We start from the raw sequence: 26,864 nt of genomic DNA on the forward strand, positions 1-26,864 counted from the left end.
GAAATGTCTCAGAGATCCTCGAGGAATTTGTGGATGGTAGCCTAAAAAGTTTCTGGGTGGTAACTGAAGAATTGTCCTGTGTCTTTCGTATGAATCAATGAGTTTTATGTATTCTGACTTGTATAGTAATGCTTATTTGAGTGCAAGGGAGAATTAAATAGTTGTTTTAATTGAATGGGTAACTTGGAGAACAATACAAGTCCAAAAGCCACATTTTGATACAAGACAGATGTCCATAATTTCTTTAGGCCAACATTTTTAGAGTCCCACAATATTTCTACTATATCAAGTGTCTCATAAAGTTTAAAAATTTATCTCACATCTAGAACTCTACTATTATTCCGCGATTTTAATTCCAAGTTCATAGATGTCTCATGTATTTCTCATTGCAATTAAACAGAAATTCCTCGAGCAAATAATATCTTAAAACATGAAAGCTAGCCACAGCTATGTCAGCCTTCTTCAGACTCTAAAGTCTCTCTTCATCTCACCACTTTTTCAGAATCTGTAATACAATACCTACTGATCGACAGTTTCCACGAACAAAAACGTGTTCGCCAGACTTCACAACCGCAACCCAATAACAGATATCCGCGAATACGAAAAAAAAGGCAACGAAGGAGAAACATTCACTCGCACTTTCACGTATTATCTACCGTTCAGCGTTATCCCTATGCAGAGTGGCTGCCATAAGCCACTTCCGGATGGACGAGTTAGCACCATGCGGGCAAGGAATCTGGGCCAGCCCACTGGCTTTCCTAGTCTCGTTCTTATCGTTCACGGCGTTACGCAAATCCACGCGATTTCGAAAGGCGAAAAGGAAAGTAGCTGCTTAAGGGCCCCCAGACGTTCCATCGGTGCTTCGTCCTCGATGGCCCTGGCACAAGGACCTCCGTTCGTCTTCGAGATTGATACGTTTCCCGTTCCACATGCGCTGGACCGTGGCATAACACTTGCACACCGATTCCGCTTATCGCCTCCGCGATCGTTCGTGTCCAGGAAAGTGGAGCGTTTTACAATATGTGTGTGATTAGGCGGTAACGTTCCCCGACACGTAGCAATTAATCTGTACGCGATAATTATGTAAATTGTACGCCTCTTCTCGTTTCATCGTCTTCTGGGACGTGGTAGATATTTTCACCGAGTTTTTCCATTTTCGTATCTCTTTACTGCTTTTTTGGTGAAGCTTTAGTTGAAATGGTTCAGCTGCAGCTATGTGTTTTAAGTTGATATTGAGTTTGAAACAAGTTATTCAAATCTGTTGAACTTTATCAGTCTGTTTATAGAAGATTTAGATAGCACTGTAATGATAGAACTTGGAGTAGTTTTGTGGTTGCAAGGCAAGATGGGCTAAGTCACATGAGATAAGGATATCCAAGTAGCCAACAATGTCCCAGTTTCTGGACACTAATGCTAATTTGATTTAATTTTAAAGTTGAATTCTGATGTATCTAATAAGAAACATGAAATAGTGTATTTGGCTATCGAAGCACTATTCAAATGTTGAGATGTGTATAAAAGTACCAAAAAAAGTTGTCCATTTAGTGGGTCATCTGACATCTCGAGTGTCCAGGTATTTCGACATTTAACATATTCTTCTTTATGGAATATTGACGTTTAAAGTTTTCATGGATTTGTGTCTTCCTGAGCCCTTATTTTTAAGTAAAAGAATTTTTTAACGTACTTTTAAAAATTCTTGCATCTAAGAATATAAAATCTGCGTTTTAGATCTAAGTTCAGGTCTTAACTCGAATTTTTTTAAAATAATAAAGTAGCTCGTCTTGTCTCACAGCGACAGATTTATTCACAATTCCCTCATGACAAGTTCCCAACAATAACTTTAGAAAGTTACAACCCATATTCCCGGGATCAATTAATTCATTGACTGATTTGAATCTCCTCAGCGAAATCGCGATAATAATTCAATGAACCAGTAAAAACAGCGACAAGCTTATAACGAGCAAGTAATTTATACGAAATAAAAATCACCACACCTCAAGGCATAAACATCAAATTATCCGTATCCCCAATAAAATCCAAGAAAGCGACTCCCAACAATTTAAATAGCCCACCTGGTCCGTAAATTACATTTACCCGATCGAGGTTAGATCACCGAACGCCTAATTTTTTTTCTCCCCCCCTCCCCGTCGAAAATAATGCCCCGACCATTACGATCGATCGGAAAGTAATACCCATCTCGAGTAACGCATTACGGCTGGATGTGATCGTCGGCCTTTGGGCTCCAGATTTTCGTTTTGCGCCTCTGACTGTCGGCAACGTGTTTATCCGGTCATCGGGGAAAAAATGGCAGGAACGATCGACGATTCGACTTGTAGGAGAGTAGCACACGCCCTCGTTTTGGTTTTCTCCTCTGTTCACGATTTATTGAAATCGAACCTAGCTGAACGAAACGACTCGGCGGTAATTTATTCCCCGATTCCCGTCGAGCTGCACAGCCAGCCGCGCTCCCGTGCCATTATTCCAGTCACGATCGGCGTCGGTTTCACCCGTGTGTGTGACGGACAGTTGAAATATTTTTCAGACGTTGCTCCTTCGCGTTTCGGCCCAGAAGCCAACTGACGCCGCGATATTATTACGTGCACAGGCCAGACTGGACCCGTTCGTTGTTTTGCTACGTGTCTTCCCGTAAATGAGTTTCCTCGTGAAAACGGTCTGCCGGATGAGTGACACTGGAATGGAAGATCTCGAACGGCCTGAGATCACGTTCGTGGAACACCTCTTCCTTGGCGTCACGAAACACGAGCTGAGGATTTATTTCTGTGGCTGTGTGTCTTGCTGAAGGACCTTGGGAAAGGATTGAGTTGGTGAAACTGGAAGGTTGTTTATTTTGGAGTGTTTAAAATTTTTAATTGTGTAGGGGAAAGGAAATTTTGGGGAATTTGTATGCAGTGCTACTGTGACGTATTATAGTTACTTTGTTCTAGTGTTGTCAGGAATACTAGGGACACTGTGTTGTAGGATATGAAGTCTTAGATTAGGACGTATTAAAAATTCAGGGTTCTAACCTAGAGCTAGCTCAGATGTAACCCTGACTTGAATTATTTTTAAAATACAAAGACCAATTGCTTAAAATCTATTGATATTAAATAACTAATTGTAATCTAGAAAGGAAGTGTGATATAGAAATATTTCCAATCTTTAGTACAAAGTCTTCCATGTCTGAATGAGAATAATACTGAAAATATATCACATGGAGTCCACTAGATTAAGGAGTTACCAATATTCAGAGTTTTGACAGTATCGTAAATTAATAGCATCCACGAGTTGACTCGTCTTTTTGGTTGACAAATCCTCAATGAAATCCACGTTCACAAGAAGCTGTAATTATTGGAAACAAACTGAAGATACAAGAGTCACAAAAACATAAATAAATTCCCCAAAACTGCTTAAGCAGCAGGCTTCATACTCAAAAAGAGATCCACATACAAGAACTTAAGCCCACAATATTTTTCTTCGAATCAGCACTCGACTACTATTCCTCCTCTCTATCCACGGCCCATCCCCACCACCCAAATATCAAATTTTCCAATTAGACCCCAATTTCCAGCACCACTAACCCCACCCAAAACCTCACCCAGAAATCGCCTTCCGTATCCATCGGAGTCTCCCCCAACCGCAAGGCGAAAGAGTCCATCAAAGTCCCCGAATATTCCGCGGGGCCTGAAGAACAACGAATACCGAAATAAACGCGGCTCTCTCCTCCCCGTTCCTTATTTAATGACTCTCGCGCCTCGCTCCGAGCGTCTTTCACCTGTGCCGAGCAGCATCATTCGGCCCGGCTGGGGATAAAGGGAGGCGACGGAGGGAAAGAGAGAGAGCAAGAGGAAAAAGAAGGAATGGAAACGGTGGCAGAGAGCGGTCGCGCGACGGAGGAGGGGGTAGCCGAGCACGCCGGGCCTGTTTGGGCCTTACGTAGAAGGCGGAAGGAGCAGGAGGAGGGGGCGAGTGTACAGCACGAGCGATCGAGATCGTGAGTAGGTCACTAGGACGTGGCTCGTGGCCGAGACGAGCGTGGCTTGCACCTTCAGTCAGTCCCCGTTGGCCAAGGTAGCCACCTCTGGGCCCGTCGTATCGAATCGCGGCAGACAGTCACAGTTCCCTTTTTCCTTGGAGGCACCGTCACGCTCGGGCCCGATGAGGAACAACTGACGCGCGAACCACGGGGTTATTTCGTGTGGCCGAACGCGTGCTCGAAGGGGGGTGACGAGGGATTAAAAAAAGAAGAAGAAGAAGAAGAGACCCGAGGATCGTGACAGCAGTGGTTGAGGTGCGGAGAGGAAGACCAGAGAGGACTCGACAGAGGTGCATCGATCGATCTTTTCTGATTTCATTTTTTTTTTTCTCCACTTCCCGCGACGGAAATCGCCTCGTCTCCGAGGGAACACAATATTTGCCTGCGCTTTCTTCCACGAAGTTTGCGTATACTTTTTTGATCGTCTATGTCTCTCCCCTTTGATGTCCCCGGTTTTATTCGAGCTACGAGTTCCCCAGTGTTCCGCCTCTGAACTCGCTCTTTCATCCTCGCACGCTGGCACCGCGGCATTTAATTTTTCTTCGATATTTTTTTGTCCTCCTCTCCCTCCCTTTAAACTTTATTTCCTAGCCAATTTCAGCAGAAATGGAGCCCTCCGCGCGGACTTTAAATCTCGCGAAATTGAATTTTCTGGCGGCGGAGAGGCCTCGAAGTTTTTCTTTTAGCGCGTCATACCGAACGAGTTTTTAATTAAGAAGTTCGACTTCCCGTAGTGCGGTTTAGATGCTCATTGTGCAACGTCCTTTGTAGAGAAGCAAACGTGCCACTTGTGCATTCGACTGGCTCTAAACGTTATGAATCCCCTTTAGCCAGCGTAATCGCGAAACTTGTGCTCTACTAACAAGCCTGGACCATATCGTTCGTATGATCAGCAGTATGCAAGTAGAGCGGCTGGGAATGATTAACTCGGCAGACATCATCATTCGTGTGTGACAGTATTGATAGCGAGCTTCGTTTTTTTTTTTTATTCCAGAAAGGACACAAGATGGAGAGAACGTGGCGGAGTATACGGAAGACAGCTTTAGTCTTATTGCTGCCGCTGCTATTGGCTGTGAGTAAACTTTCAAACTATCTCTAAGGTGCACGGTTCAGTCGGGCTAACCTTCCTTCAAAAGTACTCGAGGAAGAGCGATGAACTTTTAACATCTCTGCGAGCATCCCATTCATATCGCGCTTCAGCGGTGTTTGCAATTTAGTGGTGTATAATGGAAGATCGAATACTTTCAGAGTTGGTTTCAAAGTAACTTCAATTTTAAATTAGCCAGATTGGACTAGGTTTAGATAAAATTCGATTTTAGTTTAATATCCAGCGAATCATTTGTTAAAGCCTTTTCTTAAGGTGCCTCGTGTGTCATGTCTCTAGTGCATGAGGTTAATTTTCAAGGAAACAACTTCTCTCGGGGTTAGTCTCGGCTGTCCATAATCGACAACTTCTACTTTAGTTTTAGAGTTGTTCTTAAATTAGTTTAAACTTAAAGTTAGCTAAACTAGGTGTAAATGAAATTATATTGTTTTTACAAAGCTTAACCTGTAAGAGGCTGGAGAGGTCCAAATATGGTTCAGTTGGCCCAAATATGGACTCCTCTGGCCCTCTTAAGATTAAAATCCACATAAATAGTTGGCAAAGTTTTTTCTCAAGATATTTTACAGTATTCCTATCTCCTCATGATAAGAAAGTCACTTCTGACAGAACTAACTAGACCCAGTTATCCACAATTGACAACTCCTTTCGAGTTTCAGAATTGTTTTCAAATTAACTTCAATCTAAAACAGCTATACTACATTCAGATAAAATTTGAAAATTTTTAAATTCCAACATCCACATAAGTAATCGTAAAACCCTTTTCTCAAGAAGGATTCACCTGTTCTCATGCCCCCCTGACCATCACCTGAGATTAGCTTCCAAGAAATCCACTTCCAGCCCAGTTAGCTCAATCCACAATTGACAACTCCTGGCTCCACTTAAGCACAGGTTGCGCCCCAGCAGTAATCGATTCATGTGCCACCGCGATCAGTGTTATTAGATCCTAAGCGCCAATTTGCTGTCGAATGAATGAGGATTACTGGTCGCGGTTAGTGGCTGTCCTCCTCGTTTAAAGTGACAGACGGACGGTGGTGACCGTTATGCCGCGCTGCGTAAAACAGGTGAATCTATTTACGCACCTGTCGTATTCTTTCCGTCACGTTTGCCGAGTAGATCACGAGCTAGTTCCCATTATCAGGCTGGACTGGCCCAGTCGAAGTCCTGGATCCGAGGAAGGTGGTTTCGATCGTCCCGTTAAATACTTTTGTAACTGTTAAGAAATTCCAAGTGTCCTTCTGCCAGGAAGAAAGGAATGGGCGAGTTTCATTGATGCCTGGGTTTCTCTGCTTTGGGACCGCTATTCGCGATACGCGCACGTGCTGCCAGGGAGACGCAACGCGACGTTAATGCTTAAGAGGAATCACTGTAGCCGCGGGCCCTTCTTGTGCCACATATTGTCGTCTGTTGTGGCGCTGATCAGTTCGAAGTAAAAGCCTCAATGAGACGGTTGCCACCCTGGGCGATCTGGGACGACAGTCGTCATCCTTTCCTTCGGTCCTCTTCTGGGAGACCCTCGGCGAAGATTTAGCCGGAGGTGTCGCGGATTCTTAAGTTTCCTGCGCTGGCTCGGTGAAATATGATGATTATATGGCAGCTGCAATCTTTTTTTCTTAGGCGGGATCGTATTTGTTGAGCACCTTTCGCTGGGATGTGGGATTATGCTTTAGATGTGATGTGGGACATGTGGGTCATGAAGGATATGGGATTTAAGATGTTTATTGTTGGTGAAGGATGTATGGAGTAGGCTAGTGATGATAAATGAGAAGTGACATTTTTTTTGAGGTGACTACTTGTTAAGTGGTGTTTGATGAAATGGAGGACATATGGGCCATGGAGGCTCACTGTTGTTAAATAGTGTTTGCTGGAATATGGGACATGTAGCATGTGGATCATAGGATCTCAGATATAGGACTTGGTGAAAAATACAGGCTCTAGGCTATTTACTCTAAATGAAAAGTGAGATTTTCTTAATGTGACTAAATGTGTTACATAGTTTAATTGTTTCTACTACAATGTGGGACATATAGAGCATGGTAGATAGATAGAATACAGAACCTGGAACCTAGGATTCAGTGAACAATATCTGTGCTACTGATGCTAAACGAGCACTGAAGTTTTTTGTCATCGTCAGAAACAAAATAAGAAAATATTAAGATATTGAAAGAATTGATCTTGAGTATTTTTATAGATGTTAAAATTCCAGGGAAATAAAGTCCAATTTAAATCGTAAAAGAATTGATTTAAATACGAAGCTGCAACTACCAATAATTTAGAAACAAGGTCAACTAGAATGAGTGGCGATATGTATCTTTTTTATTACTTTCATACGCTCAACTTATCTCTCAGATTATGCGTTCATAGTTCGAAACACTTTCCACCAGATAAATAAGACATCTAGAATATACAGTCTGTGTACAATAGAACATGTAGGTTAAGTAGACTGTATAGAATGTTTCAAAATACACGACCACAAATTTAAGGTTAAATAGAGACCATCAAAAAATGAAAGACTGAGTATAAATATTTATCTTTGGTGTATGCATAATTTGAGCTAGTGGAACCGGATTTTGAAATGAGAAGATATTTAGATATGCAAGGAGGATGCTCGAGGTCAAAATTCCACGAAAATAGAACTAGTTGGGCGCCAGAATTATCAAGATAGAAAACCACTTGCTATTTGAAACACCTTCACGTAGAATGTTTACATGCACTCTTTTCATTACTTTTATGACCCGTCTCACCTTTGAAGGTGACACATCTCGATTTTGTAACCATCTTTTGAAACACTCTGTACAAGATATACTCAAGGGAAATCTAGGACATAGAGTATGCAAATAGCACTCAGTTTAAAAGAAGAAAAAGAATATTCTCAAAATCACAAACCCAAACAAATAAAAAATATGCCACTCAAAGTCAAAATAAATTCACAACTCTGCTTCCATCTGCAAAAACATCTATAAATTATCGAATCTCAACATACAACTATTTTTAAACGTCTGCAGACTCTAGCATACTTTACAGTAACATAATTCTGGACTTTGTCAGAGTCAACAATAGTACAATTCCAAAGGAACCGAGTGTATTTTCCGTCGTCACGGTTCGATCGAAAGTCAATTTGCTTTATTATATTAAAACGAAATCGGAGACACGTTTCAGCAGGTTTCGACGGTTTTATTGTTTAATCGTCCCGAGGCTCGCGCCAGTTGATATTTTATCGATGGTGCAGACATTTCTTTTTGCTCCTGGCAGGACAACCCGTCTGCAGGGACGTCGGACCAGCGGTTGTAAAAGATTGAATGCAAGGAAATACGAGGGCGTGCGCGTGCATGTTGCATCTAGCCGTAAATGCATCGCAGATGGTAATTCGACTGCTGCACACGTCAATGCGTCCTCCCCGATATTCTATCGTACACAAAGCGGGAATCGACGCAATTAATTTTCCCGAGGGCACGTGATACTTTTCTGAATATCAATTCGAACGTACGAGCGTCGGAGTGTTTTTGTTGCTCGACGTGAATCAATTAAATCGTTGCAGCCACGCCGTTGATTCGGGACGATGGGAATATTTTTGCCGATCTCGGAGGGCACTTTGACGAGTGTTTTTTGATATTTATGAATCCATCGATCACGGGCGTTCGTTTAATTTGATATCCGTTCCGTGATGGTTACGTGTTTGCGTGCTGGGTACTTGGAAAAATTGCATTATAGGCCATTTTTATTTGTACAACCTCGTTTGCAGTTTTGATCGAATTTTAATTAAGTGTTTATTGATACAGAAAGAGTTTTTTCGCTCGTGCGATGGCTTATTGTTACAACGAGTGTTAAAGGGGTTAATGGTGAAATTATTTGAAGAAGTTTATGTACTTTTATTTTAAAGAAAGGAATTTTAGAACAATTTTTAGGTGATATGTTCATTTTTATGCACATGAATTACTAGGTCTTTTATTAATAAATGGTTCTAAAGAATGAATATTGGGGATGAAGAATAATTTTATTCTTAGAAGAGCAATTTTGAGATTTTGTAACAGAAGTTGCACTATGGTCAGAGTTTGAGTTTTATTCGTTTTATTCAAACGTAAATTCATGTCTCTACCTAGACTCCACATTAAATTTAATTTAGTTTTCAAGTAAGACAAAGTAACCCAGCTAACAACAAATTGCCTATTTATTGCAGCAGTGCTATAACTGAAAACCCATGATTCTTCATCAAACTAGTCACTATTGCAATTCAATACAATAATTCCTCTTTCTGTTCTAATAGTAAACTGAACTATGTCCCCATAAAAAATGGCCAAATTCAGAGTACATGGACCCAGCAAATGAGCGAAATCTAGATACCAAAATATCGTCCAATTTATTTGAGCAATTAGACAAACTTCTACTAAAATAAATAAAGTTTCATTCCACGCTGCTCAATCCTGGTACGAGGCCACAGTCGCAAGGTGCAAGGGCACGCGACGCGGTTCTGAATGGTCTCGTTCCGCGAGATCCTGCGAGGCTGCTCTAAAACGGCGGAGAGTGAGTGAATGAAAACGCCTGGTACACCTGGCAGTGCATCGTAGACGCGTGCAAGTTCGCGCGAGACGCTGCCAGCGTCGACTCTAGAGACAGGCAACCGAGGCGAAGATAGTAGGTCATCGCGTCGGACGCGTTGCCCCCTTTCGACTATACTCTCTAGACGATCCTCTTTCCTCGTCTTCTCTCCCCCCTCTGGGCTCGTCCCCCCCTTCACCCCTGGTACTGTTTCCCCGTCGAGGGAACGGCACTCGAGACGATGTGTAGCGGGTCATACTCTAGTCGAGTTCCAGCCAGGGATTGACTTCTTTTCCATCGGCAGCTTTCTTTCCTGGGAAACGTCTCGCCCTGTCCTCGCGGTGTCTCGTCGAAGCCTCGTCTTGCCTCGCCTAGCCGAGGCTCGTCTTGCTTCGTTTCCGATCTTGTACGCCTTTTAGCGCGAAACGATCCCACTTGTCCTGGTCGCGCGACTCGTAACAGGGGCTCAGGCGGAAAAAATTTGCGGAGAGTTGCCGATTATCTTCCTTGGGTGGCTTCTTCTTTATTAGGGACAGTAGATTCATGATCGAGTTTTTGTGTTTACTGAGAGAGTAGTAGGAGGCTTGGAATATGGGTATTATAGGCTGAGAGTTTGGGGTTGGTTAATTTTTCATGGAATTTTAGCGTGTTGCTTTCAGTGGTGTGTAGCTTTCATGCTTTCACTGGTCCAGATTTTGTAATGTGTATTTAATTTGGGATCTTTTTAAAGAAAATTGTATCGTTCACGTCACTCTAGTAGATTGTTAAATGATACTAATAGAGAATACTTGAAAAATACTGGAATATCTATGAAAGTAGGGACAAAAATGACCCACAAATAATGAATTAGGGATTAAAGTTCCAAATATCCTTATGTGAGAATAATTGTCCATTTTTCATGAAAATAATCCTCAGCACGTTATTTAGGCTATTTCAGTCGTCAAGTCAAAATAAATTTCTTATTATTCTTTTATCATATCCTACTATAGTACTTCTTGTTTCTCTGATTTTTAATCATCTTACATATTCTGAATTTATGACTTCGTAATTGTAATTCATTCAATTAATCGAGAGGTGAGAAGTCTGGGAATAAGAAATTGATGCTTAGGGAGTTAATGTTACTTCTAATTGAGTTAATCTAGTTAATAGGCTCTTGAGAAATCATTTCACTAAACTGTGTTAAATGTGCTAATACAAGGTTATCATGTGTTACAAATTCAAACGACAGTACAAGTTTCGTTTTCTTTCTGAAGACTTTTGATCTCTTTCGAGTAAATTCATGAGTATATAGATCAGAGAATTTCCAAGATTTATAAAATTTTCTTACATAAATAGAATATACCACTTAGAAAGACTTAAATTTAATCAACTTGAAATAAAAATACTGTCTGTGTTAGAAGTGGACGAAGCTACTTCCACCAAAGTATTGTCTGTGTTAGAAGTGGATAATACTACTTCAATCAAAATTAGTATTTTCTTTATAAGACTAATTCAGAAAAAATATTGTTTATTCTTTTTAACGATTTACACTTATTTAACATTTTTTGTATTCAATATTTACTACACTCATACATTCATTACATTATATTCATTAGTATAAAAAATGATTCTTACTGTACTTTTCTCTCACTACGAGTACAATCATTGTGATGCAGCAGGAAGATAAAAGTCGCTCAGGACCACTATCAGGAAGGGCTTAGTGTTAGTCCCCTCAAAGGGAAACAGAGACAGAGATAGTTCCTTGTATAGTAGGAAACTAACCTACCTCACTAATTCATCATAGAATGGCTCAGCCCCAGGGTCTGGAAATTAGCGACGGTGGTTCACCAAACTGGCATTCAGCTTAGCTTCTTAAGCACTTAATTGTATTCTCTTGAGGTAGCTAGTGACAAGATAAGAGATAAAATTGGAGCGTCACATTTTGTCAATGAGGGATGCACTGAACGTAATTTTACTACGTAAGAAATTGAATACTAGATACCTTTTATTAAAATAAGAATAAATATCCTTTAGTATTATTGAATCTACTATGCAGTAAATTAAATACTCTCAAATATATTTTAATTTCAGGAATTTTTAGTTTCTAAGAAATATCATAGCTAAAATTTGTCTGTTTCATTATAAAACTCATCATCTGCAACAAATTTCTCATTTTCTATTTCTCTAATACAGTACCAAATTTCTTAGAAACTCTAATTTTGCTAATAGATAGAAACTATCAAATAAGAAAAGCACAAGACATAAAAAGAGCATTGTTTCTTCAGCTAAAAAAATATTCCTCTTTTTAGTCACTTTTCACGTAGAAATCTTTAACAGAAAAGTTTGCATTAGAAGTATGGCATCATTGTACGTCAAAACCACAAAACTTCACGGAAAACGTTTAACTCTCAGTCGTCTGAACTGTGAGTTTCGATTCGAAGCGAATTCAAGGGAAAAGGCAGGTGATAGCGAAAACCTGTGATTCGTGTTTTCGTGACTGTTAGCGAACCGCCATTGACGAATTCCAATGAATAGGGAAAGAACACTCTCGTTGGTCTTGCGGCTGTTTGAAACGTGCAATCTTGCGGACGACCACGAGCTTTTCGCTGCACTTGTTTCGCTGATGCGCCTCCTGATCTTGTAATTCAAGATCTTGTAATTCTCGTGATCCTATTGGTTTATTCCCTTGGACAGGTTAATCGAAATGCCAGGCTTCCTGAGAGATACTTCATTAAATCCTTAAGTTCTCAGTAATTTTCTTAACCTATGATTTCTAGGGTTTCATTTGCAGTTCATCATTTCTTTCTTTATTAATACATAAATACATAAACACATAGAGTGTTAGTTAAAATTAAGCTATGATCGCTACTACTATTTTTTTAAATCAGTGTGTGTTTAAACATTAAGTAATATTGTGAAGTGATTATATGTAATTAGTGTTATTTGATCTAATTTTCTATTTCAAAAGAAATTAAGAAGTATGTTCATTATAAGTTAATAATTGTAAATGTTCATTTTGTAACACTCATGAATGAAGCCTCTACAAGAATATTGTTTTCATTGAAGATCATTTACAACAATGTATAGTAATGCATATCCCTGATTACTATTTGATATTATCAGACAAATAAGTCACCGACACCACCAACAATACTCTCACGTGGGATCGATAAGGGGTCTTATTATTTCACTCTGACGAAAGTAGGTAATACCACCAGTCGAGAGTGTAGAAGCGCGAGTGGGACCAATGCAGTAAAATTAAACGATTGAGGCGGAATCGTCGGCGCTGAATCGGTCTGAAAACGAAGGTACAAACGGTGCCGTTACTGGAAGAGAGGACAGACGTTTATGCACTCGATGCACAGTCGTTTCGCATAGCAGTACCAGCGAACGTTGTTCTTCTTTAATTAAAATCCCACCTCGAGAGTGCTCCCTGACAAAAGACCGCGCTCGCTGCGGTTCTCAGCCCAATTCTCACGGCTGGAGGTCCGCGCCTTCGTTCTAATCACCCCGTTATAATTAGATCGCCCCAGCCTTTCTGGAAACCGCAATTTCGGCGCGAAAAATGAGTCCTCCTCTTTTTAAATTGTCGCACAATTTAGTGCCAACGCCTGCTCCAAGTTAAAAAGAAAGATAATTCTGTTGTTCCTTACATTGTGTCACAGACGAGACATTTTTAGGAGAAACTTTGTTAGTTGGTTACCCTTGGAGATTTCATGGGAAACAGCACAATTCGCATTTCTATAGAACAATTTTACAGATTGAATTAAAAGTTCTAAAATATCAGGAATTTTTAAGTGTTCAAAATTTTCATTTAATTTTGGGATTGTGTTTTTCTTAATTTCTTGAAAATTTAAAGAGATCGATTGTACAATAAGAATAAGTGCTAATGAAAGTGCTTGTGTTATGGGTTTGCCTTAAAAAAGATTACCATGACCATACAATAATTTCTTTCGTACCAAAGACTTTTCATGAAAACACTTTTCCCTAATTTTCGTAGTTCCAAAGTGGTTCAAGTTGGCAACTCTCATTGACTCACCTTGTATAACATTTTTCAAAGTGGCTTTCGATAATCACCTGTCGAATATATTGGCATACTGTCTTTCTAAAATTTCACCCCCTATAAACACTAAACCAAAAAACAAGTTTAAAAAAAAATACTCCAATCCCCCTCCTATTAAATCTCCTCTGAACTCCAACGCCTCGCCCAAATCTGAAAAACCACTGGAGGAACTGGATCTCCCATAAAAAGCCACCAAAACGTTTTCTCGACCGCTCTAATTTCCCAAAGGCGACGATGCAATAGTCGTGTAATCGGGGATCGCGCGACATGTAGGAACTAACTGACCCGACCTACTTCATCGCCACCATATACAGAGAAAGAGTGGCTGATCGCATAACGACGTCAGGGTTTCTCTTCGCGAGGTCTGCTATCTTATTTTCGATAAACGTCTGCTGGCAGCACACGACCCCGCAGGACAGTTGGTGTCTGGCGTTGCTTTCTAAGCGGGTGAAACTCGCCCACTTCGATTCGACTCTTTTATTATATCTTCCCCAGACAATCCTCCGCTTCTCTGTTTCCAAGCTTTCCTATTTTCCTCGAGGAAGACCACCAGTGGAAGACTCCCCAGTTGGGTGAACCCCTCGGTTTCGGTTTCGCGCGGACACGCTCGCCATGCTGCGCGGCGGACGTTGCGAAGCGAATGGTCTAATTAAAGCCAAAACGCTGCTGGAGTCAGCTGTTTGGACAATTAACTGGCTGGCTTTGTCTCCTGCGTTTAGTGAAAGTGTACGCTGGTGGTCTTCGCGATGGGTGATAATGGCTGTATGAAATCAGTACTGGCCTTTCTATGGCTACTCGCCTTCTCACTTGGCTTCTTCGGTTAAGTGAAGGGATCGAGTGTGATGGGGAGTATGGAAAGTGACTTCCGCTTGTGGGACGCTAGGTTTTTAGTGTGGATAGAGTAGAATGGATTGATTTATTTTTTATTTGAAAATAAAGTGGATAGTAATTCTAAAATTAGGAGCTTTTGGTAAAGTTTTGATGGTTGGGTTTAGAAAATTTTGAGGTTTAATTCTTGGAAGGTGGGGCTGTGACGAATGCAGGGTCATCTTGACGCATAATAGAATTGCTATTGCAAACTAATTTTGAGATGGAATTTATGTAGAAGAACGCAGTTTGAATATTATATGCTTTACTTATTTTTAGTTGTCTGTACACCTGATACACGAAATAAGTGTATTTTTGGGATGAGTCTTACAGATAAATTTATTATACTTTTGACAATATGTATTGTATTTAGGGCCAAAGTGACCCTACATTTGTCGTACGAGGGTTGATGTGTTCTGTACACTTTTGCTGGGTTTGTCTGACTGGAGACTGGCGATATCTACTTAACGTTACATACAACGTCACTTTAATTTTCTTGGATTGCGCAGAAGCTTCACTTTGTATAGAATACATATAATACTCAAAAATACAAAAAATATAAAAAATAAAGTGTGAATAGTAGTATTTGAAAGATAAAGCATAAATTGCATAAAAATTCTCAGTCTACTTCCTTCCTTCATTAAACGTGCTTCCTACTTTGCTCCTCATATTTACATATTTTTCTACGCAGGATGCATTTTCTACCTTTTTACACATACGAATTTCCTGCAAATGCATAGAGACCCCCAGTCTAATGATACAATTTGTCTGTCACTATCTCAGAACAAGAACGCCAACCAAAGTAGCGTGCAACATAACGAAATCACAGTCTCTCAAGAGAACTCGTCTAATGTTTTACAAATCAGCGCACTCCGTCACGGATGGGCCTTTTTTCCACAGCGATCGTGGTATCGCGATTTCGTTTCACGCATCGACCGGTTCTGCGATACTTTTCTCTCCAGAAAGTCCTTAGAGCAGATCGGGTGCAGCTGAAGCTAGCGCAAGAAAGCGTACAGGTATGCATACGGTCGACCTGCCTATTGGCCAACTGCAAACCGTGCATTTCCTGTTCGCCCCTGAATCCATATCTTGTGTCATGCAGAATGTATTTTTTTCAATCTTTTGCTTGACTGTATTAACGTGTCTTACTAGAAACTGTGTTATAGTAGGATGAGTCTAGTGTAAGACTGTGTAGAGAAACAATTTGTATTTACTTGGAATGATCTTGTGACTTGGTGGAAGTAGCGAGCTTATAAGAAAGAAAAGAGATACATTGGAAACAAATAAGGATTCTGTAAGCTAAAATGGGAGGAAGGTTAAGAATCATAGAATGGAGTTTGAGACTTCTTTTTTAAGTTATTTATTGTTAGAGTTGTATGAAGAACGTGTCTGACTTTGGACCTATTCTACTTCCAGCCTGCAGTAGTCCAGTCAGGCGTAGTGGTGTCAGTAGAATGAGACAGGATAATATATCCAGCCAGACACATTTTACGAGCACTTCAGGCATTCTTTCAGTAATTAATATTTCAAAGATAGATCCTCGAATCTAATTTAATTTTTTAGAATTCATTTTCTATTACATTGTGAAGAATTACTAGAGCTCTATTCGACAATATAATCTGCCATAATAGAATCATAAGAATTCATTAGACTATTAAGCTATAATATTTCAGTACAAAATAGAGCCACATGAATTTCGTTTTCCTTGAACTTGTTTCAATTTCAACCTGAAACTAAAAAATAAGCAAAGCTTAATTTCAGAAACTTGTTATGGGTCACTTCACAAAGCTTCTTTCAACTTCTTCCTAAAATTCACAATTTTCAAATCGAAATACGAAATACCGAAGCGATATTCCATAAAGTAAAACAACGTCGCTACGTTTCCCCTTTTTGTCGTCATTATCGATTTTCAATCAGCACGATTCGAGTGCAGAAAAAAGTGGAACTATATAATTCTTCCAACGGTTTCTTATTTTCTTCTAGATCTCAACGAAGCTTAATTACACTCACTGTAATCATTCTCTACTTAAACATAATAAACGAGTGTGCCACTTACACGCGGCTTACGATCGTAAACTATGGATCGTTTAGCGTGTTGTCACGTAATTTATGGTTTCATGCTGCACTACAGGACGTCAGTGAAACGATGACACGCACGGTATCCGGTAGAAGAAGACGTTTCAATTTCGTAACTTTCGTAACAGGAACTCCCGTAATTTGACGAACCCGACTACGCTGGTACAGTTACTTTCAACTCAGCCTATACGTGACGCTTTTTCGTGATCTTTTTTTTTTCGAATAAGTACAGTATACTCGATCACAAAAGGGTTTCGCGATGCAGTTCGTCCAGTTCAAAATGGCGACAGTAACGTTCTTCGATTTCAAAGTGGCTTCCATTCTTGACTTAACCCCGAAAACGTAAATCAATTTTAATTATATGTACACAATATACTTTCACAGATCCACATAAATGTAATATTAACGTTAAAAAATTAATTCTCGACCAAATGCTAATTAGAAGTTGAGTGAAAGAAATGTTCATATTCTAATGATTTCGAGGGCATTTAAGCAATAAACTCATTTTAATATTAATGGTATAACGTTTATTATGAATTTAATGGCAATTAAAAGTCGAGAGGAAAAAATTTGCACATTCCATTAATTCCAAAGGCCATTTAGACACGCTTTGCAACCGTCTAGTCGTAACATATTCAGTCTACCACCACCCTGCCGCCACGATTGATGTTCGTTGTTTACGATCGAGCGAATGTTAATCACAAGCAATTTTCAGAGTTGTTAATTTGGTTCCGAGGTGGCACGATGATCCGAGACTGGCTGATTTATCGGGTATAATTCGGTCGCGTGCGTGTGTCAATCGTGTTAACCTGGAATGTAAAATCTGTGGGCGTTGGTCAGCACTCTCGACATCCTTGATATGCGTGCGCGATCGATTTGTGCTGGAGAAGGTCTCGTGTATAACAGTACCCTTGTTTTCGGCAGGTTTAATTGAGTCAGTCGTAGAATTAATACAGACTCCATAACGTGTAACTGCTGCTAATTTGTCGCTGTTACGATTCCTAACACCTGGTTATTAAAACTTTATGATTGCTGCTGACGCGTAGGGGAATTTAAATGATTGATGTAACTTGTGTAGTGAGTGGCTATAGAGGATGGTGAATATTGTTAGTAGATGGGGCTGTAAGAGTCGAATAGTTGATCTATTGCAATAAAAAGTAGTGTTTTAAAAATTGTTGTAAAAATACTGTGGAATAAAAATTAATTTTTTAGAAGGTGTTATCATAGAAATACAATGGAATAAGAATTATTGTTTTGAAAAGGATTATCATATAAATACAATGTTATAGAATTTATTGTTTCCAAAATTATTGCTAATATTCTGGAAATTACTGTTTCCAGAATTATCATAAAAACAGTGTTCAATAAAAATTACTGTTTTCAAAATTACTGTCATAAAGGTACAATGCAATAAAAATTATTATTGCTTTTTATACAGGGTGTTCGACAGAAGAATTAAGAATATTAAAAATGTGTTTATAGTTTTCATTTAGAATTGTTTATTGCTGAGAAAAATGCCTAAATTTTGCTTAAAATAGATATGTCTGACTTGGGACTTATTCTACTGCGGACAAACACTTATCCAGGTCAGACACCGCAAAGTCAGTTGAATAAGTCCTAAGACACATTTCCTGTTTTTGTAACTATTAATACCTCTGAAACGAAGCCTTAAACGCAATTTAGTTATTTTCTATTTCCGCCTTATTTCAACATGTAGAATCATACCTTACAATTTCTGACACCTGTTGTGTGACCACCTTGTACGTGTAAGCAACACTGCAATGAAGATGTGAAAGTTGATTTCTTAAAGTGTCTTTGATAATTAATTTGTTTCATTTTGTACTGACTACATTCCTCAAGATAATCAGGGAATCTTATTGCTAGAGAATTTATCAAAATATATAACGTTTCTCAGAACTGTTGGTAGAAACATAAAGGTATGATTCTACATAAAAAAATAATTCAAAATTGTAGAGTATCATTTATCGATATCATGCATCATTTTCAAGAATATTGACTTCGAATTTTAGCCAAGAACGACTCCAAAATTTCATTCCATAATTTCTTCATATCTTCTCATACAGCATCACTAGCTTCCTACTTGTACCATCAGTTCTAGAACACCCTGTACAATATTACCAAATAATTAAGCTTTCAAGAGTCGACCTATATACAGCATAAAAATTACTCTCCCTCGATTTCCTCGTCGATCTCAAATAATCACAAACAATTAAAAAAAAATAATAAGAATTAAAGTACCCTTCCCTTCCCTTCCCCTGCGTTTGCAGCCGACTCTAAAGCACGCGCAGCCATTGATTACTGAAGCCTAATGATCCTCAAGGTCGGCTCGGTTCGACAGCTCGCAGCACAATTCCGTGGAATCTCGAGCACCGTAACCCGCATTCGATTGGCATTCCGCGAAAGGTTGCAACGGCGAATAACGTCCCTGGAATTCCTAATGCAACTCGCTCTGGCAGCGTGTCCAATGGAACGAGCACCGAGTCTGCTCATCGTGCTCTCATCGTCATTCATTACAATTCCAAGGCGACCGTGGCGCCTTCGCGTCCACGAAGTGGAGCAAAAAAGGGCGCGGAAGAAGGAAGAAGGGGGAGGCGAGATAAGCGTCGACGACAAAGCGTGCCTCGTTTTCTGTCCCGCGAGCCTATATTTTTCGTTACCTCTCGCCGTTAGGATTCCTGCGGCGGGGTTTCGAAACGCAGCTGGTTGAATTGCCTTCCCGCATACGTGCAGGGCCTTGTAAAGGGCACTCGTTCGTTATGGAACGTCTTCTTCGTTTCTGTTAACTGTTGTGCGGCAGTTTTTCTGGAAATTCTGGTATCTGTTCGACTCTTTTGACGTTAGCTTGTCTCTGTGAGCTGCTAACGAAGTTGAAATTGTGAATGTGAATGGAGATCGGTTTGATGGTACTACAGTATGATAGTCACTTGAAAGTGATGGACACTTGATTTATTATTGCAGATGAAGGGGCACTGATAATAAGTGTTTTTGATTTTAGGAATTTTTGATATTTGTTGGTTTAGGAAAAATGATATTTATGAAAGTGGGTTAAGAAGATAAGTATCTGAACTATCACAGAGAAAGTATCACTGAAGTGATAATTTCGAAATTAGAAAGTGATTTCAGAAAATATTAGATAGTATCTATTAGGTACACCTCATGTGATGATTTTATTTTAATTATGAGAATACTACTCTAAAAATCTGTAATATGTGTAAGAGAAAACGTTTTATAAATAGTATTTAGAAAATCTTGAGTGATAGTACCGCTGAAAATTGCGTCAGCATGTAGGGAGCATGTCTGACAATGAACGACTGAATCTACTGAAACGTCCAACTCGAAAAACTTTGAATTTCTTTACAATTTTTATTATTACTAACTGGGTTCACAAATGAATGAGAATATGATACGTACTATTGTCTAATATTTATAATATATATAATTTCTACAAGAAGTTAACAATTAGTTGTTAGTCTTTAGAAGTAACTAATATCTAATAGAATTCTTAAGTTCGAGAAATCAAAATTAACATAATGCATCCTGTGTTTTAATGCACTGTAACTTTCTGCAGATTAAAAGTTTTGTGACTTTTTAATTACGTTTTATTGAATACAGTGGTTATAATGGCTTTAAAAATTCTATTTCAGAGTATGCATGTATGCATGCATATACAGTACCAACATGTGAAAATATAACTGCATAATAATTCATGCAGGTAATGCTGAATGCAAATATATGTATGAACGTGTGTAGCAATTAGTATACTATTTCTCAAATTATCGTCGTAGCCATAACCGCATACTTGAGTAACCGCAGGTATCCTCTGCTTGATTCAACTCTAACCGCGGTGGATTATTACCAACTGCAATAGTAATCATGAGTGGTACGCTTGAATATGTGTTGCTGAATGTGTCTATCAAAATTACAGTTAGTTGTTACTCAAACAATTAAGTAAGTTATTTAGTACTAGTTAGAATAAATTTAGTTGATTAAAAACGATTAGTTCTCTTATAGAGTTTCAAGTATGTGTTCCATGATACGTGTTCTAACAAAGTTTATTTAATACTCTAAAATGTCAGTATTACGTGGCTGTAAGATTCATTATAAATTAGTGGCTATAAAATGGTAATAGTCCTGAAAATAAGATTTCAATATTCTTTAAAAATATGAGATTAGAGAATTAATAACTATTTAATTCCTGAAAAGTCTACAAAATCTGGTATCACTAGCATCCCTAAATATCATCTATAAATAAAAGAAACCAGAAATAAAGGTTTTAGAAATACTACAAAGAGTATCAAGTAATATTAAAAAGAAAGTCTTTAACAAAGTGTCTCATTATTCGTTACAGAGAGTAAAATGCGAGGCTCCACTAGTCGACAGCAGCGCCCTGCCATTAGAGCACAGATCGGTCTACGGCCCCCCAGCCCAATATGGAGCCCCAGCGACGCACGGCGCCGAGGAGAATTGGCCCCTGGCGTCCCCCGACACGCCTCAGATAAAACACCTGCAGGTGCAGTGCGAGAAAACTCACATGCGCGTGAACATCGAGTTCGATCGCCCATTCTACGGGATGATCTTCAGCAAAGGCTTCTATTCGGACCCCCACTGCGTCCACCTGAAGCCTGGGACAGGTCACCTCAGCGCAACATTCGAGATATTCCTCAACTCCTGCGGCATGAGCTCCTCGGCCAATCACAATGTGGCAGCCTATGGAGCGCCAACCCCCTCCGGTAGCTACGTGGAGAACACGATAATTGTCCAGTACGACCCCTACGTGCAGGAAGTGTGGGACCAAGCTAGGAAGCTGCGCTGCACCTGGTACGACTTCTACGAGAAGGCAGTGACGTTCAGGCCCTTCCAAGTCGACATGCTGCACGCTGTCACTGCCAACTTCCTTGGCGACAATCTCCAATGCTGGATGCAGATCCAGGTCGGCAAGGGACCTTGGGCCAGCGAGGTGTCTGGCATAGTGAAGATCGGGCAGACTATGACGATGGTGTTGGCTATCAAGGATGATGAGAATAAGTTTGATATGTTAGTGAGGAACTGCGTTGCTCATGATGGAAAGAGGGCACCTATTCAATTGGTGGATCAGTATGGTTGTGTTGTTAGGCCGAAGATTATGTCTAGGTGAGTGGACTATTTTTTTGGATTCAGTTAATGTGGAGTAGAACCTTGATTACCTAGGTCTTAGATATTCTCAACCTTTTTTAGTTTAGGTAATTTTGTATATAAATTTTATTTTAATGTAGTTTTCATATCGTTGATAGTTGATACTTGGTTGATACTTGAGATTTTCGTTGATACTTGGTTTTTCTTGTGTTGGATCGTCCCATATACTGGGTCTTCCTATGTCTTAGGTCATCCTATAAGTAGCATCTCTTCTAATTTCTCATTTTAACTGAATATTACAGAAATTTGTTTAAAAAGGAATTAGAAAGTTATTTAAAACATGAAAGTTAGGAAACAGTCTCTATATCAATACTGGAATATTTCTACAAACCTTCATTTTCTTCATAAATAAAATAATCTTCAGTGCTCATAATTTATGAGAGGACTCAAACGATATGTCTTCAATTCGTTTCCTCTTCGAATTTAATTCTCCACTCTTCATCCTGTCTAATGAAATTTTCTTCGTCTAACAGGTTCCAAAAGATAAAGAACTTCGGCCCAAGCGCCTCCGTGGTCAGCTTCGCCTACTTCCAAGCCTTCAAGTTCCCAGACAGCATGAACGTCCACTTCCAGTGTGTCATACAAGTCTGTCGCTACAACTGTCCAGAACCCAAGTGCGGACACCCTGGTCTTGAGTACGGGGCTCCTGCTGCGGGTCTGGCTCAGGAGTACGGCATACCTGCTGCCGTCCATTCGAACATTGGCTCAGAATATGGAGCACCTCCAGTTCCTGAATACGGTGTGCCTCCTGCGTTTGCTGATCCTAGGCACCCGAGTGGCCCTGCTGGAGCGTACAGGTGAGCTAGAAACATAATACAATGATATGGGATAAATTAGCTATTTCTGTCAGAGATATTCTTGTGTTATTGGTGCAGTATTTCGTTATAAGCTCGTTAGCTCTTGACCCTTAAGATGAGCTGACAACATGTATGTACAGCAGAAGTTTGTAAAAGTATTTTAAACAGCAGTGTCTTATTTCATCTTGTTAGTGTCCTTTAAACCCAAATTCATTTCTTCTGAATAATTCAAAGAACTGTTTTCACCGCCATGGAAATGCACAGTAGATTTAGAGAAAGCTAGTTTTTAATTGTTTTATTATTTTAATCGTGTCACAGCGCCATGTTATTACGTTATAACAGAGAGACTGAAAAGAGTATTATAGGTGCTTTTCACTGTAATTTTTATTTCTAGTACCTTATTATAATTCCAAATAGGATTAAATACGAAGACCCGTATCTGTGTTTTACTGAACCAGTCTGCATGAATAACAAACGAGTGGGCATGAACTGAATATGATAACGGTATAATAGGAGCAGTCGAGAATAATGCTTGCAAAGAACAATCTCGAAATGTTCATTAACGAAACTTTGTAGGTTTGCAAACTGGTTAAAAACATACGATGACCCTCCGACTAACATAATTCAAGTTTATAATGCGAATTTCCCATTGTTGAAATGTACAAAAATTAATAAAATATCGAAAAGCAAACATGTAACATTACACACTTAAAATAATATTATTATGGAAAATTGATCAGAAAGAGCTCCATCAGAAGTAGCAAGCTCAGTGTTAACTCTAACATTAATGTGTTAGAGAAGAAAATTTATATTCATACTGTATTCTAATGCAAAATTTTTCCCAATCAGCGAGCCAAACGCGGACGTAGTACCAGCGCCACAGGCACAGACCTCATCCTCCTCGCCCAGTTCGACGCCAGGCGACGCGACGGCCAGCAGCTCACCGCAGAGTCCGCAGGATAACATTCACCTTCCTCCACCTCCTCTTCCTGGTCACCCAGCAGCGGCCTACCAGACCGTGAAGAGGAAGGGAACCGCCGGTTCCGAGGAGCTCGAGGGTAACCTTGCCACCCTTGGAGGTCGGCCGAGGTCGGTGGAAGGTTTTTCGGCAGAGCTCAGGGGTGCCAGAAGGCGAAGGTCCGAGGATCACGAAGACCTGGAACACGACTCCGTGAGTAAATCGTTTACTAACTTTTTCAGAGAAAGTAACTGTGCTTAATTATGTGAAAACACTGGCACCACTAACACTTCATACGCTTTGACAGTGATGTTACTTTGCTCTTGGCGTTCAGGGACTTTCTTGCATATAAAACTAAACGTAAAAAGGCACTTCGAGGACAGATATTTGGTTAAAGATATTTACTCAATAGATATTTAAAGATTTAAGCGAGAATTAAGATAGACTTAACTCAGACCTAGAGTAAGCTTAGAGCTAACAGAGATCTTGGTCTAGACATGAACTTAAATCTAATTTAGACCCAGGCCTACGTCTAGACCTAGACCTAAACCTAAATCTAACGCAGATCTAGAGCTAGACCTAACCCAGATATTAACGTACATGTAGACTTAAACTTAATCCTAAATCTAAACCTAAATAATATTCATAATTAAACGTAAACCTAAACCCAAATAACCAAATATAAATTTGAGGAACTATCTTTTATGGGGAAAAATAGGGACATTTTTCCCTAATGTGTACTTATGTCTTTGCTTTCTCTACACACCTGCAGTTCCCTCTAAATCTAGGAAAGACATTCCTCCAACGTTCTTGTCAATCGCTTTCTACTAACATGCACGTATACTCCACAATCAACTAACCTGGCTGCACATCATAACACACAACCGAAGCCCAAAAGGACCCTCGAGACTCATTCCATCATGCTCACTTTGCTCAGAGCGTCTATCGAACCGTCGCCTTGTCCACCCACGTGTACAAGCGAGCAGCCCAGGAAATGACAGACGTGAACACCTCGAGGACAATCCAAGTGGTGGCGCCAGGTGACGTGAACTTCGCCCTGGGCACAACGAACTCCAGCAACGACACAACAGTGGTGATCCAAAACGCCAGCGCCTCTAGCGACCCCGAAACAATTTGCATGAGCCTCCCAGGGTTCGTGGGTGGCCTGGTGATGCTGCTCCTCGTCGTGGTGGTAGCCTCGCTGGTCGCGGCGTTCCTCTTCGTCAGAGTGCGCGCAGTGGACCGGAAGAACATGATGGCAGGCAGCAGTTTCGTCCACCCAGCGTACGCAGCGGAGAACTGCAGTGTACCCAATCCAGAATTCGTCAAAGTGGCTAACTGAGGTCTACGAGATCTAGATCTATGAAAGGGACTCAGTGAAGGGCGAGAGAAAGCGATTGCTCGAGGACAGACCGTGCTGGGATGTTATTTAACCCTAATGTTACCACGAACATTCTCCTCGTTCTTTCAGCCCTTCCCTTTGGACCTCAGCTTCTCTATCCGCGGCCCCGTTCGCTTCTCCCGGCTAAATTCAACCGAGCCAGGTTTCTCGTTGGAGTTCGCTCGAATGAAAGAACGAGCAGAATGTTTGGGCACCGTGTAAATAACTGCCCTAGAAAACGCGACTCTATAGGAGAGAGAAAAAGAAGAAAGGAGGACGAATCAAAGAACGATGCTGGAGCACGTTTCACTAGTCGCTACTGTGTGGGTCAATCCTTTTCGCACCTGGACCAGTAAACGGGGTTCAAACCTATTTTCACTTGGAAATGTTTTTATTTTCGGATTAGAGAAGCTGTTTCGCGAGAATGGTCTCTGTTTTGTTACGTTTGCATATCAAACGAACCAGTGAGTTGAGAAATAGGACAAGTCCAAAAACCACGTTCTCATATGTTTCTGTAGTCAAATGGCAAAACTTGATATGTCCTGATTTTCTCACTTTTCAGTATAGCAATTTTGAGGTTGTCTAGATTGCTAGACCATTGTAGAATCATAAGTTGCTACCTTATTCTTTTCTTAAACTACATGAAGTATAGGTACTTTGGAAACTGATAGACCTTATCTAGATATACATGGAAAAGTACACATCAGGACATATCAGGTTTTGTTATTTAATTATAGATTTGATCCCAACATGTTCTGTGCACTTTACATGTCTGGACTTCAGGACCAGAGTATATTAAGTCCACTTATTTTCTGTGTATCTTACAATACACTTTGGCTCTGGAGTCCAAATATATGTACTCTTAGAATTGCTTAAAAATGGCTAGTTTTGGACTTGCACTGTTCTTCAACTCACCTACTCAAACGTGCTATGTTAAATTAATTGTTGGGCACAAGGAGCCAGAAGCTGGTCGAATAGCAGGATTCTGGCGAAAGTGAAACGTCCTCCAACGTGTGCCGAGTCAGACCTCGTGGCACGTGGTGCTCGTAGAAGTAGAGCTAGCTATACTGCATCCCCGAAATATAGTGACTTCATAAAAACAGCAGTTTCAAGTTGTTCATGCCTTTGATAATAAGTGTTTCGGTGGCAGGCGCCTAGGACAGTCTCAAGACCAGCTCTTTTGAACCCTAGAGGCTAAGCAAGTATAGTTATTCCACAAAATACAGTTGGTTCCGAAAATATAGTTAGTCTAGAAAGTACAGTTGCTCCAGAGAATCCACATCGAGGCACTAGGACAAGCCAAGTGACAGAAATATTGAAAGATGTAGACTTCAGCCTCTTGTAGGACCAAGATCTATTGTCATCACCTGTTTATATTAGACAGTACTTCCTCTTAACGCCTCAATTTACCAATCTATCTATGTTTCTGGGCAAACTGTAAACCTGGTCAACCAAGCCACAGCTCTGAGCCAAGTACCAGAGTCCACATTTGGCGATTGTATCTAGAAAGGTATCACACAGCAGTGCATCCAACTTGAGTGGACCCAAAGTCACTATATTTCGGAAAGTCGCTATGAATCGGGAGTCAGCAACCTCACCACGAGCCACGAGGCAGGGCTCATGATCAGAGCAGTCTCGGAGGGCATTGTAAATAAGTCGAAAGTAGTCAGACGGCCCTTTAAGACGCGCGGGTTCCTCCGAATTCCGCGTCCTCGATCACAAAGCGTGAACGCTCGATTATTTATACGTTTCCCTACTTCGAAAGGTAATCCTTTCCCCCAATTTCCTTGTACCTCGTGGGTCACGGGTTCCGCGTCGTCGACCTTTCTTGGTGGAAGGTCGCCGCGACGCTGGACGTTGTACGTCGACACTCTCGGAG

The 26,864-nt window shown here is 40.3% G+C and overlaps 1 protein-coding gene across 1 annotated transcript; it reads left to right on the plus strand.

The window, feature by feature from the left end:
- Positions 1 to 4,267: 4,267 nt before the first annotated feature.
- Dyl (transmembrane protein dusky-like) lies at positions 4,268 to 25,056 on the plus strand. Its single transcript, XM_076391228.1, has 6 exons — positions 4,268 to 4,323; positions 5,028 to 5,105; positions 21,026 to 21,807; positions 22,323 to 22,646; positions 23,496 to 23,817; positions 24,542 to 25,056. The coding sequence occupies exons 2-6, from the start codon at positions 5,040 to 5,042 to the stop codon at positions 24,944 to 24,946; spliced, it is 1,899 nt and encodes a 632-aa protein (XP_076247343.1). The 5' UTR covers positions 4,268 to 4,323; positions 5,028 to 5,039; the 3' UTR covers positions 24,947 to 25,056.
- The last annotated feature ends 1,808 nt before the right edge of the window (positions 25,057 to 26,864 follow it).

This window comes from Calliopsis andreniformis, unplaced genomic scaffold (assembly GCF_051401765.1).
Source record: "Calliopsis andreniformis isolate RMS-2024a unplaced genomic scaffold, iyCalAndr_principal scaffold0022, whole genome shotgun sequence".
Taxonomy (NCBI): domain Eukaryota; kingdom Metazoa; phylum Arthropoda; class Insecta; order Hymenoptera; family Andrenidae; genus Calliopsis; species Calliopsis andreniformis.